This window comes from Phalacrocorax carbo, chromosome 8 (assembly GCF_963921805.1).
Source record: "Phalacrocorax carbo chromosome 8, bPhaCar2.1, whole genome shotgun sequence".
Lineage (NCBI taxonomy): Eukaryota > Metazoa > Chordata > Aves > Suliformes > Phalacrocoracidae > Phalacrocorax > Phalacrocorax carbo.
In genome coordinates, this window is record NC_087520.1 from 42460901 (window position 1) to 42480086 (window position 19186).

The following is a 19186-nucleotide window of genomic DNA, read 5'->3' on the forward strand; positions in this document are numbered from 1 at the left end:
TGTTCTTGAAAAACATTTATTTCTGTAATGGGTTTATAGCGCTGACTCCCAAGCCCCAGTACATCACAGTTTCCCCCTACACATAATTCTGGGGACAGTTACCTTTGATGGAAAAGAAAAAGAAAGCCATACAAAGAAGCCCCCCAAACAAACAGCTTGGTACCAAACAAACTGTGCCCGGGTTATCTCTGCTGTTGAATGTTTCGGCCCGACTGGGACGGAGCTGCCCTGCTCCATCCCTCGGGCTCTGCTGCAGCGTGGTTCACTGCCCGAAGGCCCCACGTAACCAAAGATGTTGTGTTTAACTGCAGAAAACCAGCGGGCGCATGGGCAGAGAAGGCTATTAGGATTCAGCGGCTGCTATTTTTGGAGACATCATTTAAAAAGAAAATCTATGCTTTTCAGTTTCACCTCCTGAGCCCCAGCATTAGGAAAGTCAAATACAAACCCAGAGACCAATGTACACAAAATAGTGAACAAGTGCCCAGCCGTTTCTAAGCCCCTCACTTTACTGTGCCGTGACACGTCCAGAAAACAACAAAACCTCCACATTTGGATCATGTTGGATCTTATTTTTAAGAGGGAGGGGTCGAGATGCAGCACATAGCATAGCAACTGTCAAGCATTGTTTAAGGCAAATTTATTCCCATTTATTAAGAGTTAAAGAATTTTTTTTGTTGGTTCGCTTTGTTTTTTAAGCTGTTAGATAAGACCTCCGCTGGACAATTAAGCTTAGACAATTTATTAAGAGTTTGAGTGAAGTCAACTCAAGTTGATCTGAGCCTAGAACAGCAAAAAACATTATTCCCAAGAATATCAGTGAGAACATATTAAACAAAAAACGAAAATAATCGATGTTCAGAACTCCTCCAAAACTTTCTCCCCTCAGAGACCAGGTTGAGCCCAACTAAAACACACAGACACGCATGCATATGAAGAAGGACACAATGGCAAGCCTCTACGAACACAATGCTGAACGGGAGCAAAGCAGAGCCAAACCTAAATTCCGCAGATGAGAGAACATGGACAGAGTTATGAGTAAAAAAAATGGGAAGGGGGGTGTACGGGGGGGACCAGAACCCCAGAGAGGGATGTTTCATGAGATGGAATGGAAAAAAAAAAGTCCGCTGTACGCAAAGGAAGGGAGTTCTTAGGTGCACACACAGAAAGCTGGGGATTTCAGTTGCCTCATCTCTCAGTTGTGTTAATTTGTTGTGCCTTTCCGCTCCCTTTGAGATCCAGGTGATGGTGCCAGGAGGTTCGTGGGTTTACTCAGTCTGTGCATCATAATTAGCCCCCCCTGCTTTCTTCAGCTCATTCTTGATGTAATCTTCATCCAGCTCTTTGTGGTCACTGATCACAAATTCTTTGGCAAAGTTCTGCAAGAGATAAAGAAAAAGCCTGTTTAAAAAGCGGATACTCGTCCGAGTACCTGAATAAAGAAGCATCATCCAGCTTCCGTGGTTGTATGAGCTCTATACCCTTATCTGCTGTGGTAGGGATGATAAATAGAAAGCTGTGGATGAGACAGAAGACTAGTGATGGCAAAACCCAAGACTTTTAACCTGGAGAAATGTTATGTTTCTACTTCTACTGTCACTGGCTGCAAGCCCCGATCCTGCCCTATGCAACAACTCTTCCTAGCGATAAATGCACAGGCTAGGTTAGGTCAAGTTTCCTAAGTGGTATGAAAACAAAAAATCTCAGAATTGTTGACCTTCTGACTGCCACGAACCGTCAGCATAATCTTCTGCAAGTCACTAATCCCGTCTGTGCCCTGGTCCTTTTTAGGAGCCCTCCTCCCGAAGCAAGAACAGCGCTACACTACAGTACCGTACCTCACCAGCTGACGGGAGGATGCTTCGATTAAAGATTGAGCAACACACAGATGGTGCCAGGACCAAATAAGGCTACTTCAGTAGATTTACTGACTCCTCCTCTCAGCTATCTAACACGCATCATGGCCAAAACAAAGATACTGTGCTAGGCAGGCTGCTGGTGGTGTTAATAGGCTCCACTATGCTCTGTGGTCTAACCTCCAAAGTGACCTTTGGGGACGTACGTTATTAATACACTGGTGTACTGCAGGGCAGCTCCCTAGCTGCTTGACTGCTCTTTGCAACTTCGGGGAGCTGGGCAAGCCCTAGGCAGCAGGCTGCGACGAGAAGCTGTGAACAGAGAAAACCTTTCTCAGAACAGATCGCTGCGAATGGGATCCCAGGGTGCCTTTAGGGCACTTGTCACGGCAGTGTCACTACAGTCAGGGATTTGTTCCGTTGTGGGGGCTGTCCCTCCTGCCTCCTAGCAAGGGTGGCATGCATGTGTGTGCATGTGTATTTCAGCGAACATGCACATTTGCTTCTTGCTTTAGCATTTTCCTTCCCTTCCTCACCACAACTGAAAACACTGCGTGTGTCTTTCCCTTCCCCCCAACCCACAGAGGTTTTAGACAGCATGAAAAACACAGGCATTCATTGCACTCTGCAGGGCCAGGGACAAACTGACGACAAAAAAAGAAAAAAAAAGAAACAACCCAGAATTAAAATCCCAGCAGCCCTACTGCAATGTCTCGGGGCAGCTGCCATGCCTGGCTCCCTGGGCAGCGAGCTCCCCGAAGGGTGACGGAGGCTGCCTGGGAGAACGAGGCGATGCTTTAAGCGAGAAGCAGTCGTCTTGTCCGGGTCTCTCCGGCACTGGACCAGCCCCGGCACAACCGCGGAGAGGGGGGTGCTAATTGGTTTCAGACTCTAAGCCATGGGAGAGCTCTTTATTTGGCAGCGTCTCAAGGGTCTCAGTTTGGGATCAGAGTCGAGTAATGGAGGGGGTGGAGAAGGATTCAGCTTGAAAGAGCCTCAGCACCTCTTTCATGCGGTGGAAGGAATGGGAGGCAGAGCAAAACAGCTCCCTCCCCCACGCCAGTCTCCCAGGCTGCGGCTGATCCTGTTTCACACTGTAGGAAATCCTCACTACGGAAGAGTTGCTTGCGGAGGGGGGGAAGGCTTCTAGCAGCCATGAGAAGCCTTGTCTGCTCTGCTTTAGTTTGTCAGCAGCTAGACAAAGTCCTACAAAATAACAGCTGCTTCACAGCACCATTTTGCTCCATGCTTCAACGGTTGGCTTCTCTGGTGTGAGGACAGACAGACATTACAGGCACTCATCCATATCTTAGCAGAGTTCAGGGAAAATTGGAAGGAAACTGTTTGTTTAGAGAAAAAAAAAATCCTCTTTTGAGATGGGAAATGAAGAGGCAAACTGCCCAAGACATCAGACTTGGTCGTGCTCACAAGTGTCCTGCTTCCAGATCTGTGTGAGATCTCTGCAAAGCTCATCTCTCGCTAAGAACAAACAAATGATTTTCAAGATGATGCTCACTGAGGTGTGCTACCTACATGATTTTTGAGCTCAGCCTTTTCAATTTCTTTTCTACGTGCTAACACGTTTAACAAATTTTCCTTAACTCAGGCAGCAGATTATCCAGGACTATCTGACTTCAGTGCTAGCCTTTGCCCTGACTTTAGGGAGAACTGAGACAGGCCCATAAAATCATTTCCGAGAAGGATTCCATGAAAAGTGTGTGTGTTTTATAAATGCAGAGAGGGTTTCTTTCAATGCCCTGCAGAATTCAGCTGATTCTGAAATTAAAACTGCAAGCGCACTCATACATGAACGGAAGGGAACTGAATTATATGTACGACAAATTATAATTACTCAAATGTCTTCTCAACTAGACAGTTACCCAGATGATTCCTGGGTGATGATCTGTGGGTGCCAGCCACTATTTCATGTCAACGCCACTGAGACACCTTGCTAGGTCTGAACAGTCTGCCCCCAGCAGTGGCCAGATGGGTTATGTTCCCAGCCACTCTTAAATATCCTCTTAGCTGACTGGGCCACCTCTTGTGCCAGATTTGTACACTCGGAGTGCAATCTGGGTCACCGCTATTAATAACTCTTTGCTTTATTCCTTTCTGCTGGCAGGTGCTGGCAGGGGCTTCTTTGGTTCTTCGCACTGGCTCTTACCACCACAAGGTCTCATCAAGCCTGGCCCCAGGGGGAGAAGATGCTGCTGGTGAGTTTGCTGCCTGGAACTCTTGACTTCAGTACCCTGATTGACCCTTCTTCAGCCATAGCCTCCCTCATCACTCCAAATTCACTGTTTGAGCTCTTTGGGGGTCAGCTTTCGTTCAGTGCGCAAATCGTAAGGTAGGGGAGGCATATAAGTATTTTAGAGGCACTTCAAACCGCCCCCTGTGTTGTCAGGGCAGGAAGACAGGAGGGACTCCGGCTCTCAGAGCAGGAGACTGGGCACCCATGATCACCAGCAGCTCTTCTCAGCCAAGGGCCATCTTATCCAGAGTTCACTTTTTTTCTTGTCCCCACTGAAACTGCCAGAAAGTAAAACTACTCCCAACTGATTTAATTGGGTCTGATGTTAGCTAGACCAGGCAGTGGTCCTTATTCGGCATGACTGTCATCTGCAATTAGTAATAACCGACCGTAGCAAACAGGCTCCTGCAAAGCAGCAGGAAAAGTCCTAGCTTCAAGTGGGTAACAGCAATGCCAACTGGCGCCTGGCTTCAGCCAGATCTCTGCTCTGCCACCTGATTTTCTTTCTGCCCTTAAGAGACTGGGATGGGGAAAGTCCCCGCTTGCTCTTCTCTCACACATACCGATATCTAATGCCTTTCAAGAGAACTGCAGAGGTTATAGCTGCCTAAGGCACAGCGCATAACTCTGATGCTTGGGCCCTCGCTTTGCTGACGTGCATCTTCATTTCACATCCTCCACTTCCTTTTTCCCTTCTCCTCCCCTCATCCCCAAGCTTTTTACAACCGCAGCAAGCCCTGCGAGTGAATTCTAGCCTTTGTATTCACAGTCACCAGCAGCCTACAGATAACAAAAACAATAATGCCATTTATCTTTATCACTCTCGTGACACAACAGTGACCACAGCCTCTTTGCTTTGCCTCTCAAATCATGGAACATACAATGTTCAAGTAAGGTTTACTCATGGTTTTTCAATACACCTATCTAGCATGTGCCTCACTCTGTGCCTGAGGAGCAGAGGGTCACCATTTTGCAGTCAAGTCCCCTGTGTCAAACCTCATGTGACACTACAGAGAGAAAGGGCTCCCACCATGCAGGTCAGGCTGCAAAAAGTGAGCCTGCATCCCTCCCTGGGAAGCATGAAATCTGTACAGCAAGCTCAGTCCAGCCTTTCTCTTCCAGACAACTTTATGGGGGGAGAAAAAAAGAGGGTGGAGTAGATTTTCTTCCTATTCCAGGCCTTCAATGTTTAGCATATGAGGCCATAAAATTTCCCTAAGCTGGCCAAGGGAAAAATCTGTCTGGTGCAGATACGGTACCAAAAAAGTCTGCAGAGGCCCTTATAAATCCCAGCACGGGTAGGCCTGGAGCCAGAAGGAAAATCCTTGTATCGTCTACAGGCACTTGGGTTCTTAGTAGCTAGGGACGGTGCCAGGTAGCTGAGCAGCTTCTTGCTGTTTTTGTTTACGTTGGGGTTTGCAGCAGCCTCCACGGATATTGAGAATCCTCAGTTCCACTGTGCTTAACGTCCTCGCTCCCATCCTCTGCTCATCTTATTTTCAGTGCAGATGCAGTACAGAGGAGATGGCATCTCCCGTGTTTCCTTTCCAGCACGGTATGGAGTCCTAGACCTGGGGTCATGGGGAAGAAAGGACATATCCTGTGGCTGCAGCAGAGGTATGTTCTAGCAGGGCTTCTCTTGAGTACAAGGAGAGCTATAAAGTGACAAGCGCCTACAGCAATACAGTACCATTGCCCTCCACTCTACTCTGGCTACACCAAACCCGGTCCTGCAATCAGCTGTCAGAATCCAAGCTATCAGCAAAAACCCTCTTTTCAAATTTACTCCTTGCCAATTTTGACATGGACCAGTTCCAGCCACTGGGAGAAGCCAGCCCAAACCTCTGGCAAACGCATCTCTCGGCAACGGGAGCTACATTTCAGCTGATCTGCAAATTCTTCCTATCTGTGCTGCATCCCACTGGAAAAGTCACAGGGCTGTGTGTCAGATGTGGGGGGATGAAAAGCTGCTTATTCTGGCCTGGAAAAGTTACTTATAAAGTTACCCCTTTCTCTAGGCTTGGACTAGAGGTTCTTGTAAAGCCATACCCATTTGGTATGGTCATTACAGTAAACCAGAACAGGAAAAAACAGTCAAAAAGAACAATTCTGTTCGTCTTCCCAGCAGGATCTTACTCACCCTCCTGAGAAACCCTGTCTCAAAGCCACCATGATATAGCTGTTACCGTATGAGTTTGATTTTCTGACTGCCTCTAACAAAGTTATTAAATCATTTTCTGTTTAGGCCAGTGTACTGACGTGAGAAACCTAATGCACATGCATGGAGTTAAACGTGTTGCGTCTGCCCCGAGACCAGGGACACTAACGCCGTAAGTGAGGGACCAGCACCGTGCAGTGAGGAATCCAGAGGGAAAGACAAAGGTGAACAAAAAAGATCTGGCCATGAGCTCCAAAGCAGGAACTCAATAAACTTGTTGGCATCACTAAAGCCAGGCAAATTCCTCACCGAAGATAATAATGAAGAAAATGCCACAAATATTTGCTTACAGAAACAGAGCTCTCTTACTCTGAACATGATTTAGGCAAATAAAAGAGCACATGACTTTGTGGGGGCAGGAGTGCTGAAGAAGGCAGAGAAGAATCAAAATTCATGGAAAATAAGACAAACTGGCAAAGATTGGGCAGCCCCTTTGCTGAGACAGCCCTGCAGGGGAATCCAGTCCTGTCAGGAAAAAGACCTCCACGCTGCCTAATGAAGCATTAAAATCTCCTGGTGGGAAATTCAGTCACGAAGGGCCACAAGTTCGCAGAGAGGAAGCAACACTCAGAGGGAAACCAAGTCCTGTTTTCAGTTCTTCAGCATTTACATCGAAACCAGACCACTTCAGCACGGGTTCCCACTCCCAGCCCCACCGGCTGCTGTGCCTGGCCTTGTCCTTGCTAGAAGAAAAGCACCATAACATCATCCCTCTGCCTCTCTCCTCAAAGCGAACGGGGCCGTTCACTGGAAGGCCTGATGCTCCTGTACTTAAAACCCACAGCTGCCAGGTTTCACCTTGCAGGAATTTTTATGGCTGCGCTGAACCTCATGCTGGCAGCCGTTCCTAGCCATGACAAGCAGCTTACAATAGCCTTGATTTCTGGGCTTAAGCTGACCGGCCTGTTTCTCCTGGGCCTCTGGAATAAAAGAGGTCAAAACAACAGCCTTCAGAGCACAGAGAGTCTCCTGGATGGATTTGTGCTGAGGCCGAATGAGCCTCAGCTTGTGTTTATAAAGGAGGTAAAAGGCAAAACCATCCTTACTGCCAGGGACGTAAACCATGGGTTTAAGATCAGCTTTGGATGATCTCCTTTTTAGCCAAGTAGAAAACTTGCCCAAAGCCCTTCCGTTCAGCTGGTATGTGCTGGCAGCTGGGTGCAGCCTTGGCCCGACGGCTAGCGGCGCACAGCGATGCGGCCGTGCGGCGACGCAAACGCGCGGGTCTGCCGCATGCGCGGCTCACTGCAAGCACCCGCCGCTTCACCCACGTGCACGAGGTAAGACACGCTACTGCCGGCGACAAAATAGATGCAGCCTTGTAGGTTAAGTCATCCTGGCTTACTGTTTCATAAAGCTCCCCAGCTGTTAGGTTTGGATCGTTCTAGATCTAGGTTTAGGCTGTACCCCTGAGATGAACTCCTGAGCACCTCAAGCAACAGTCCGCAAAGCACGGGAGGTTGTGTGCTACTACCCCCACCCCTAGGTCTGTCCTTGGCCTAGGCGGAGCTCAGAGGAGGAAAGATGGGGTACTGCATCACCTTACTCCATGTCTTCATTTACACAGGAAAGTCTCCGCACATTAGCACTTAGCTATACCCTTAATAAGATAGAGGTAAATACTTGTTCCCCATCCTGGCCTTACTTCTAACCTGCTCTCAGCTGAACTACTCGGACCAGCTCACAGGCTTGATCCAAGATTTCCAGTTGAGGTAAAGAGGAAAGCATTGAAAATTAATGGCTGTGAAAAAAAGCTACAGAGTGATCCTTAAATGCAAAATGCATTTTTCTGCAATCCAAAATAAATACAATAAACGCAAAATCCATTTTCCAATAACATTAAAGAGGCAATAAGTCCCAAATAAGAAAGAAGACCTGATTCTCAGCTGGTACAGATCAGGAGAACTATGGCTGTTTGCACCAGATGAGATCCAACCCCGTAATTTTACAGTTATTACAGCTAAAAATCAATTGTCCTTTCTTCCTGAGAGATTTTCTGGCAACCTCCTCCGCTGACTATCAGCACTGCTTCCCAAGCCACCTCCCTAGATTTCACAGCACCTGCTCCCCCTTCCAAGGGAGGAAAACAAAAGCAAGGGCAACCCAGTTTCTCTCCTTGCTTTATAATATTTCAGCCTTTTGTTCACAAACCCATAATCTACTCTTCAACAGTTAATGTCCCTTACGTTTTCGGTACGCAGGTGCTTCTGGGACACCCTTAATAATCACCATGTGTGAACACTCTTTATTCTACCGTCGCAACGTTGTGGGTTTTGCTTGCTATTCAAGCTGACTGTCTTTCACTTTGAGTGTCTCGGCGGAAGCACAACATTTACTGGCCTTTGCTCAGCTTTGAGCAGAGCTCAACCGTAGCTCATCAATGCACCTACAACGTAGCAGAGAATACAAAGCCGGCCTCCCCTCACACTGGAGCTTTGGTCTTAAATAAAGAGCCACAGTTAGCTTTTGCAAATATTACAAGATAGTGAGAGCCCTTCAAGTTTTACTGAGGGCTTCTCAGACTGAAGAGCTGTTGTTCTGGAATCCCAACCAATCACTTCTATAGATCACAAAATCAAAGCTGCTACCTGCTGTACGGAAACCCTCCTTGCGCCACCCTCCCTCAGAAGGAGGGCCACGTCGCACACGCCGGGTGCACCTTCGGGCCGTGCACGTGACTGACGCTGCCGAGCCAAACTGCATCGACAGCCTGGATTCCCTTCAGGGTTTGCAAAGAAAAAAAGTTCCCGCTTTAGGGCACTACTTATTCCAAATGATGAACCAACACTGAGTCAGATGTGTAGTTTACCATTACAGCAAACAACCAACTGTATTTTTCTATGTATAGCTCATATCTCAGTCTCTGTGAAAATCAGAAGCAGTGGGGTGACAGGGAATGCACTTGAAGGTCAAGGGAACTAGTAGGAGTGAAATAGCTCTGGGATAAATTCCCTCCACTAAATTTCAGTTGGACTGTCTTGTCCTTTTTTGTTCCGACAGATTATCTGCAAGGTTACATGCATAAAAAGAAAATAATTCTCACTCCACTCAGAGGGATTCAGCTGCACACGTAGAACTATTCAAAACAGTTGTCAAGGTAATTTCTTATGGAAAGGAGATCACCGTCGACATTACATTCAGAAATGCTTTGGACTGGGTTATAGACGTGGCTGCTCAATACAAGTGTATTAAGCACAAGTATTGCTTTCATATTTTAGTACAGATTAATTGGAATATGAAAGCTTTTAAGCAACATCCAAGAATGGTTAATGTTCCACCAGATTATTAACTCATATAGACTACTAATCAAAGATGAAACAAGTGAAATTGTAAATTATATGTAACAGACCTGAGGGACAGATCTTAGAAGCGCATTCAGGAGCGCTATTCAACTCAACAGGAATCAACTGTCTAAACATATTTTTAAAAAAAATCTTGGGCTTAGTGACTCCTCTATGAATCATTCATTAGTACTCTATAATTTCATCCTCAGCTACAATTACGCAGTTTCAGCTGCTTCACACGCACAGAGGTTTGCTTTCCTGTCTCTCAGGTGTCGTTACAGAAGTTTCTATTCAGAATGGACCCCTCTGCGTAGTTGTCATTTTGAAGGATTTAGCACCGGTGCTTATCTTCTGGAAGGGTAGGAATTTATTATATCCTTCATGCTTCTTATTGAAATATAATCTTCTGTATCACACAAACTACCAATGAACTGAGGAGGACTTCATTCTCACCCTTCATATTGTCCTACTGGGAGATTTTCCTTACATAAGCAAGAACACAGTTACTGAGGGAGATTATTTCAATGCTCAGCCTGTTCTCCAAGCACATAAGAAAGACCACTACTCAGGCACTGGAGAGCTGGCCCAAGATTTAGTTGAAGGAGCTAATCTTGCTTTAAATAATTCTTCAGAGGAAACATGCTAGACATTAGCATCTTCTCCACTGAAGCCATCCTTTCGGCAGCAGTTCTTTGCAGCCTTCCACAATTCACTTCTCTCGTGGCTGTGGCTTGTTTTCATTCGCTTGGACTGAGCTTGGAGCCCAGCAGAGCGAGCCTGGCTCAGGGTACCCTGGGAGGCCTCAACAGAGTTAAATGATGAGCTCAGCTGGGGCAGGCAAATCCAAGTGAAGCCTTTCCAAGGTGTGTACTAAGCCCATTTCTCTTTTTCCCTGATACGCCCAAAGCCAAACAGAAGACTATTCAAATCTAGTTAGCTATTAAGAGCTGTTAGTTAATTGGTACTGATAGGGACTTCAGACTTTAGTTGATTAGGTCCATGAATTCATTGTGCTGCGATAAAAGACCTCAAGAGAAAAGTTTAAACAAGGGCGTGGGTTTTTCTGTTTAATTTTACCTGCTTAACTTAATACTGCCTTGTTCTCTACCATTCAATATTATGTTATTTCCACATCGAGGAAGGAGATGGCAAACATCTTAATGGGGACAAGGAGGAGAGTGCATATATTCTCTCTTCATGAAATAGTTTAGCCAGCTTTAAGCTCAAAGGTGCTTCTTTATGCCTGAGTGCTCAAAGGGCAGATGTTAAGTCTTTCTAATAGGAAGACGGGCAATAGGAAACCCTCTTATTTTTAAAGGATTAACTACTAAGTTGAAGGATGATCCAATCCTTCCCCCTCTCTTACCCCTGCTGGTGTTTGTAGAGCTAAAAGCAATGAGAACTGGTGGTTAGAAGCAGAAGGAAGAGGTTACCTGTACTACTTCTTTGACCAGAGTCTTGTCGGTCCCAGTTTTGGCTCTCTGCAGGCCACTGACATCCTCTCCAATCCAAGTGATGAGGGCAAACTTGACTCGCTTGCTCATGGCATCGCCGGTCGTGAATCGGACAAAGCCAAACAATCGAACATCATCTGGAGAGACAAAGCAACACGGGTAAAGTGACTGGAAACAGAAACACCCGTCTTGCCATTTGCCGCGGTGAGACTATTGCTCTCAACTTAAAAGACCACATCAAGGCACTGATCCTCTGTTACAATAGCATCGTTCTGGATTAACAGGGTCTCTTATCACACGCCCTTCACTTGCAAGGTTCACTTTGCCAGTGTTAGGCCTGCCTCTTCCAGGGGTGCTCCGAGTTATTGGGAGGACTCTGGCTGTGCCGGCCACCCCGCGCCACATTAGCGTGCAGCTAGTGAGTCTGGAAATGGCTAAATACAGTCAACAGGCAGCTCAAGAGCACAGAGCTACCCCCCTCCCCGGCATTCAGCCAGATCATGCATCTGCAGGTCGCTGGTCAAGAAGGGAAGAAAGTGACTTCCCAGCATCCCTTTCTTACAGGATAGCAGGATTAGGGTAACATTTTATAACCTATACCCAGGAACTGGCCATTGTGCAAATCTGATCCTTTCCTCTCGTTCCCTTCAGCAACTTTTCTGGCTCACTTGTGGTATGAGTTTACAAGGAGGGGTGGGGGGAGAAGGAGCAAAAGAAAAACCTACAATGACTTCCCCAGATGTGCTTTTCTACTCATTCCAAACGCCTTGGATTTTAAGACTGTTCTGATTTTTGTTTCACAGCTGGTTTCTGCTATGTCACACCATGCTAGAGTTATTTAGTCTGGCCATATGTGTAAAAACCCTTGTAAACTCCTTGTCTCAAAGAGTTCGTTCCTTCATTGCAGGGTGACTCATCAAGCGAGGCAGTTGGACGCCTTCACGATCACAGGCGCTTAGAAAGCGTGTGATACCATCCACTCATATCCCCAGCCTCGGTGGCACGCACGATGCTGGAGCCTTCAACCAGGATTGTGCAGAAAAGCAGACCAGATGGACAGTTGTGCAATCGTGGAATACACCTAATCATAGCTACTTCATCTGTTGCAGGTCACTCAAGACCTTGTAAATGAAATGAGATGACTCAAAACAGGAGAACAAACTTGCTGTTTGAAAAGAATCATGTTAATCCTGGTTACACTTGTTGCGACCAAGTTCAACATGTTTTATAGCTATTTGCTGTCTCAGCTCCTGCAGGCTCCAGGTGTAGCAACGTCTGCCCACATCCCCGTCCCTGGATCCGTTACAGCACGCTCCGCGAACGGTCAGGACAGCCCCGGGAGCGCCGGGTACAGCGGCGAAGCAGCCCTAAATTGCTCATCCTCAGAAAATAAGCTGCTAGAAATCAATGCAAAAAAAAAGGGGGATTTTCTCTGAAAGCTGACAGATCTCAGAGCTTCTGTTAACACTTTGTTTTGCCAAAGTGCGAGTAAAGACAACTTCCCCTTGGTAAAAGGTTAGAAGTTTTTATGTCTGAACCCCCCCCACCTATGCTCCCCCTCTTTTGTTCTCTATGTACTTTTTGCCACTGACTGGAGACTACTAGGGAAAACGGAAAATGTATGTAGGGGGGTATGTGACCCAGTGCAGTGTTTAAAACAAACGCCTCTAAAGATTTCAAATTTGAAACAAAGAGGAAGAGATCTTACTCAAAAAAAATATCCAGATGGATCTTTGGAAGGAGAATGAGAGTCGTATATCAGCAGTGCAGGCAAACAAAACTTCTCTCTCAGATACCCTATTACTTTTAAGTACAAGAAACACACTGAGAGACTCCTGTTTCTACCAGTAAATCCTCTTCCCAAGATTGATTAGAACCATAAATGAACCGACAACCAGGAAATACCCAAGGTGAAGAGAGACAGTAAATCCCCTAACGTTACTATTAACGGTTCTATGAAAAAACCTTGCTTTCCCAGATCTGACAGTAAAGGAGGCCACGCTCTGCTAAGAATTATGCTGTGGTTCCTATGGGAACACAGCGCTGAAGGCACTTTAATGTCATCAAGTCCTGGCCCCTACAATACTGTAACCGTGTCACAGCCCTTCCCATGGACCCATCACTTTCCACCTTGAGTGTGTAGGCTTTTCATCCCTGCCCCTTCTACCAAAGGCTGTTACAGATCCTGAAGACTGCTTTGGAATATTCCCCTTTCTTATAAAGATAATGCAAAACCATAATGAATGTGAAGAATTCCAAGTTTTTCTGCAGTGCTTTTTCATAGCGACATAGAAAGGAGGTTGAAGGAATTTATCTGTCAGCATGAACTTTAATTTGACCTGAACCCACAGATCACGGGCAGCAGCAGGATTTGCTTCTCAGCAGAAGAGTTTGAGTGCTTTCCTGTCCCGTCTGAAAGCCGTGGCACCACAGAGAGCCAACACCAGCAAATTCCACACGGGCTTTTATCTATTAGATCACCTGCTACTCAGTGATTATGAGCAACTCTTACTTCATCGTACTAAATCCCAGTAAGTGTAATGAGCAATTGAGGTTGGATGTGGGGCTCTGAGTCACTTTCTTGGGCAGATGTTACCTGGGGCAGGTTTACCTGTGGGGGCTTGAAAGGTTACGCCCGAGCTGCCGCCTTCTCCTGCCTCCCCATGGAGGTCGTATCCCCACGGTAGGCAGAACAGGCTCTTCAGCTGCCAGTTTTCAGCCCAGTGTATTTAATATAAACTACCAATACGTGATGCTTTAACTTCACGTGCCAGTCTGTGACCTGCAGTAGCTGAGGAGCATTTCAGCAGCTGCAGATACAGCCCAGAGGGAACGTGAATTGCAGCCCTTAGCAATTAACACGGCTCTTGTCCTAAAAGGGCAACAGGGACAGATGTAGAGAGTTTTAGCACTAGTTCAGCCTGGGTATGTGCCTCTCCAACTACTGCAGGTCAAAATCCCTGAGCAGGAGCGATGGACAATTCCACAATTAGTCTGAAGCACGTTCAGAGCAATAACGGGATCGAAACACAAGTTCTTTTATACTCCCAGATTTCCTCTTTCACAGTAAATCGGTTCTACCCTACCAGAGGATCTCGCTGCGCTGGAAGCCATCAATGCCCTCAGTGCCAACTCCCCTAGAAATCTCAAGGCATTAATATCCACCACCCCCCACCCCCAGCCCTTTTCACACAAAACCACTTATAGTGGTTTCAGGAATTGCTGGGTGTGTGTGTGGGGTCCAACAAATCATAGAGAGACAGTAGATTTCCTCTGAAAGAGGAAATCCTGCCTAGCTCTATGCAACCACCTTCCTCGTCGCTAAGCCTGGAATTTCAGGGCAGAGAGAAGCAAATAATAGATCTGGATAGAACGGAAATAGCGGCTTTGCCTGAGAAGATCTCACAAGTTACAAACAGCAGAAATTAACAACGTTAATTCCTACTAATATCACTACTCCTTTAACTACGGTTGTGCAGCAAGACAATAGGGCTACACAAACAATGAAAAGTACAATTAATGCCTTAATGAGCATCATTTAGTGTTTTCCTCCAAACCCCTTACTTAGCAGTAGGCAGGATTTTCCAAATATACTGATTAAGCTGCCCCTGGCTGTCAGCAAAGCTCGACGCCAAGCTGCAGAGATTTCCTTGACGGTATTCTCTTTTTCATCCACTCAAACCCTCTGGTTCAGCTGTACTAAAAAAATTCCCCATTAGATTAAAATGCACTGACTCATCAGTAAAAGATAATAGCTGCAGGGAAGAAATACGCTGTCAAGAGCTTCACGGTTCTTAGTCTTACGGCTCTGAATGGCCAAGCCAGAGACATGCCAAGATAAGGCCGCCGCTCCCGGCTTCACCTGCCTGCTAAATCAAGGTCACATACAGCAAGGCAGCTGACGGAATGATCTGCTTTTGCGTTCTGTCCAACCATGAATTACTGACAGCGTGCGACGGATTTCATTGAAGATTTACTTTGTTTGTTTCAATCAGATTCATTTTAGATTAATTTGTCAATTTTCCATCTCTTCAGTCACCCCTGGCTGGAAGTGCGGACAGAAAACCTTCCCTACCTCTTACTACAGTGTTTTTTCCCTCTCTAACCCCGTACTGGTGTCCATATCTCTCTGATGCAACGCTGCCTTGCACCATGCGGACATGTTCATGAAGTCATCTAAGATAAACACAAAATGTTTGACCTCAGGACCATAATAACCACAGGGCGTCCTGCATCTGGGGCACCAAACCTTTCCCGTGCAACCCGGGGGGGCTGACACGAGTACAGGCTGCTCGGGACACAAGTGTGTGGGGAGGATGAGCTCCCCCTGACTTGTCTGGTGTTCTCTGGTCCCATGAAGGCCCCAAAACAAAGGGCATGCAAAAGATGCAACGCTCCTCTTTACCTGCTCTTACGCCTAGCACAGGATGGTAAAACACAGACCCACAGCCATGCCATTTTAATTAAGCATCACAAAACTAAACTGAACGCGAAGAGTTACTATTTCAGTGCAGAACTCGGCCTGATCTGTTACTCCCACAAAAATGAATGAGAATATTCCCTAAACTGGCCTCTGGTGCAAGGGACGGTCTAAGCCACAGCTCCAGCTAGCAGCCAGGAGATCGCTGTCAAACACATGCCTTCTCAGCTGACCCTCCCAAGAGCGAGCAGGGAGGGCACGGGGGCAGGGGAACGCTGCAAAGACAGAGCAAAGAAATTCCCGTAAGCCACCCATGGCCCCAGGTCTTCCTTTAAATAGATGTTAAGAGAAAGCAGACAAGACAAACATTAAAGAGGGAAAAAAAAAACAGCAGTCAGAGGCTGATTTACAAAGCACATTTTAGCAACTTAAGATGTAGCCAAATGCAGATAAGCACCTATCTCATTATATGTCCTCGCGCATTTTTACGAATCTTCCCTACAACCCACGGTGCCAACGTAATCTTGGTGATCTCTCAACTCGTAGCTCCTAAATTTTCTATGCAGGCCAGGCCTTATAGGGCAATTGTCATAAGCCCAAAAGAGATTGCATTTGTCTTAGGAGCCAATTCTATTTTCTTCCTAATATTTTATGTCAACCAGAAATTATTTTATAGGGAATTTATTTCAGACCAAAGGTTTTCAGTTCTTCCTCATGCCGAATGCACAGTGTGGTTTTGGTCTGATCTTTTCAGACACATGAATAACTATCCCATTTCATGCTGTCACTGCAATTATTTATCTGGACCGGGGCTTTCCAAATGAAAGGCTCATTATTTCTTTTGTCAGAGATGCACTGAAAAACAACTGTTCACATGTGGCATGGAGGGGAAGCACAGTCTTCCGACCTCTCCATTACTTAATGGCAGAATACGCTCTTTAAAGTAAACCACAGACGGAGACAACGCAATGCTCTGCTGCTTCGTAATAGAGAAACTGAGGCAAGCTGGGTGGCGTAGTGAGGTATTACTGACACACACTAAAGTTTAAGTGGATGTTTTTGGCCTGACTTTCAGTTCAGTATCTCAGTTGTATGTTGTTCTTCTCAGCAACAACATCACCAGCCCAGTTATGAGACTTTGAAATGAAAAACAACAACAAAGAACCCCAAGAGCCTTCACATCCTTCTGTACAATAACCTTCAACTCTTGTCGGTGTTTCTGGCTTCAAATCCACCAGCTCAGCTGTTTTGTTAGAGGTGTACTGATGGCACGTACTGCTAAACACCATATTAACGCTATGTCTGGATCCATGCCATCTGCAGAGGCAAGAGCTGGAACTCTGAAGTAAAATGGATCAAAAGCCATGAATTAAGTCCTTGTTTAATGCAGAGGTAGTCTGGGCTGTTAAGCCCATCCAAAGCAGTCCTTAGCCAGAAGACACAGGGGGTGCCCACACTGTGTGTTTAATGACCCTGACGCAATTAGCATCCTCAACTTTGGTCTCCAGACTCTTTGGGTCAGACAAAGGCCAATTCAGTCAAGCACGCTGGTCATTACGCAGGGCTGCAAGAGGAAGTGCCACCAGCGGCCACCTCCTCATCGTATAAGGACTTCACTGTGCCAGCGGTTGAAACCAACCTCCTCGACTTTACTTTGGGATAGGCTGGAGGAGAGGTGTTCACGCATCTGGGGCTGGTCTTTGGAGGACAGAGCAGACTACTGCCTGAGGCTAAAGCGGAGTCTACTACCTCCCAGCCCAAGTGTTCGAGTCGTGTTGTGGCTTGACGCAGGCCTTGACAGCAACAGCATGACAGCGACTGATATGCAGAAGTCCAGGGTTCAGCCTGTGCTTACAGCATAACCCTGGGACCCTGAACAAAAGGGCACTGAAGAAGCTTTTCTTACCATGTGTTCTTCCTTTAAGAGTGGCAATTGCTGTCCCCAAACGGTGGGATGGGGAAAGGATGATAGTTTGATTATGCAGTTCCTTAAACTTTTCTGCTGGTACACAAAGCTTAGCAAAGAGCTTGGGAAGAAAAGGCCTCCACCCCAGGATATGCAACGTGTAGGTCTGAGGTGCAGCGCGCGCCTGAGAGTAGAGCAGCGCGGGATGAAACCCGCACACGGCAGACCGGGTGCAGCAGCAGCGCCTGGCTCACGCGCCTCCGGACCCCCGGCGCTCAGCACCTCGGCCTGTCGCGTGTTCATTCACCGGCAGCCCACAGAGCATCGCCGGAGGTTTGCAGAGAGCTGGTTTCCAACACGGTATTTTTGAGCTGTTCCTTCCATTAAAAGCAGCTATTTCAGTTTCTTGCTTTTTCCCTTTGTCCTCAACCACTCTCGTTCCCCGGGGAGGCTTGCAGGACCAGTAACGGGCTGGGCCGTGGACTGCATGAAAAGGGTTATGCATGGGGGGAAGAAAAAGCAAACATAGAACCCTGCTACCAACAACCCCCTCCAGCCCTTCATAACCTCCGTCACTGCAGGAGGAGGATACCCACCACAGGCCTCCCAACTGGTACAACACACCTTCTTGGTCTCAGAGCCACATGAATTAGCACACGCTGACACCGCCTGCTCTGTAATTTCATGCCCTGGAGGGAAGCAATATGTACCGCATGCCCAAGGTGCTTTTAATAAGAATGGTTATTAAAGAAAGCGGGGGGCACAGACGTTTGCCACTCAGAACGGCACTGAAAGAGGCGGTGCAGAAAGTAGAACCGAGCAAGCTCGGACGGAGGGGCTTGGTGGCACTTTGCACACTGCGGTTTTCAAGCCCAGCTCCCGCTCTCACCTTCAGTCGCCAAATTACACTCAGCTTCTACCAGAGGCAGCTGCAGCACTTTGCGGCTTTCAGGGCAGTGTTTTTCACAAAACAGGAATTTGAAACAAGGAAGGAAGTTTATTCTGATGCCATTTTTTAATCTTTTAATCACATTTTCTCAAGCTGATAGTAGCTTTTCTCCCCTCCAGCAAAACATAGAAGGAGGTGGGGTATAGGCCAGGGGGGAAGAGATGTAGCATTGGGAAGGAATAATGTTTAGCAGCTCTTCCCATCCCTTCCTACTCTTTCTTACTGACTTTGTTTCAAGTAGAACTATTCCAGCCAGCTCTACTTCATAGTAACATCTGGTACCTTTCTTCCAGATGGGAAGGAAAGCTCTAACTTCACTGCTGGCACGAGCCTTGCTTTCTGACCACGTCTACCAGTCCGGGCGAAGGGTTGCTGCACGGATGGAGGCACCAAAACTTGCATCTCTTGCTTCCCCAGCTGCTGCACCGTAATTCACAGGTGGAGGAAGATCCCTTCCAGCACTTAGCCAAGCACCCCGTACCTGAACTTGCCTAGTTCCTTAGGCCTCCAGCAGCTGTGCTCCAGGGGTAGGCTTGAGGATAACCTCTTTCTTGCCTCTGCTCTGCCGAGGAGCAGCCCATACCAGGTGCGTGGGAAGGAAGAGGGAGAGAAGGAAGATGGTAGCTATAAAGGACTTAGCTCCACATTAATGGCTAACAATAGGCCACAGCCTACCCCACAGATGCCCTTTATTTAACTCCTCCATTTCTGAGCTTACGCTTAAAATATGCAAAATTTCCTTTTTGCCATGAAAAAGCTTCAGTATTGGGGCCAGCTTGGCACTTTGCTGGTATAAAACAAGGTTTCCTTAAACCCTGTTTTAAGTTTTAATACCCTGCTTATAAATA

General features: G+C 46.9%; 1 protein-coding gene across 2 annotated transcripts in view; it reads right to left on the minus strand.

The window, feature by feature from the left end:
- The window catches only part of COTL1 (coactosin like F-actin binding protein 1), a 21915-nt gene continuing 2729 nt past the window's right edge, over positions 1 to 19186 (minus strand). For both annotated transcript variants that reach the window (XM_064459676.1, XM_064459678.1), the window contains exons 3-4: positions 11043 to 11200; positions 1 to 1379 (exon numbers count right to left, since the gene is read on the minus strand). In XM_064459676.1, coding sequence (XP_064315746.1) covers positions 1269 to 1379; positions 11043 to 11200 — 269 coding nt within the window. In that variant the 3' untranslated portion in view covers positions 1 to 1268. The remainder of the gene's footprint in view (positions 1380 to 11042; positions 11201 to 19186) is intronic.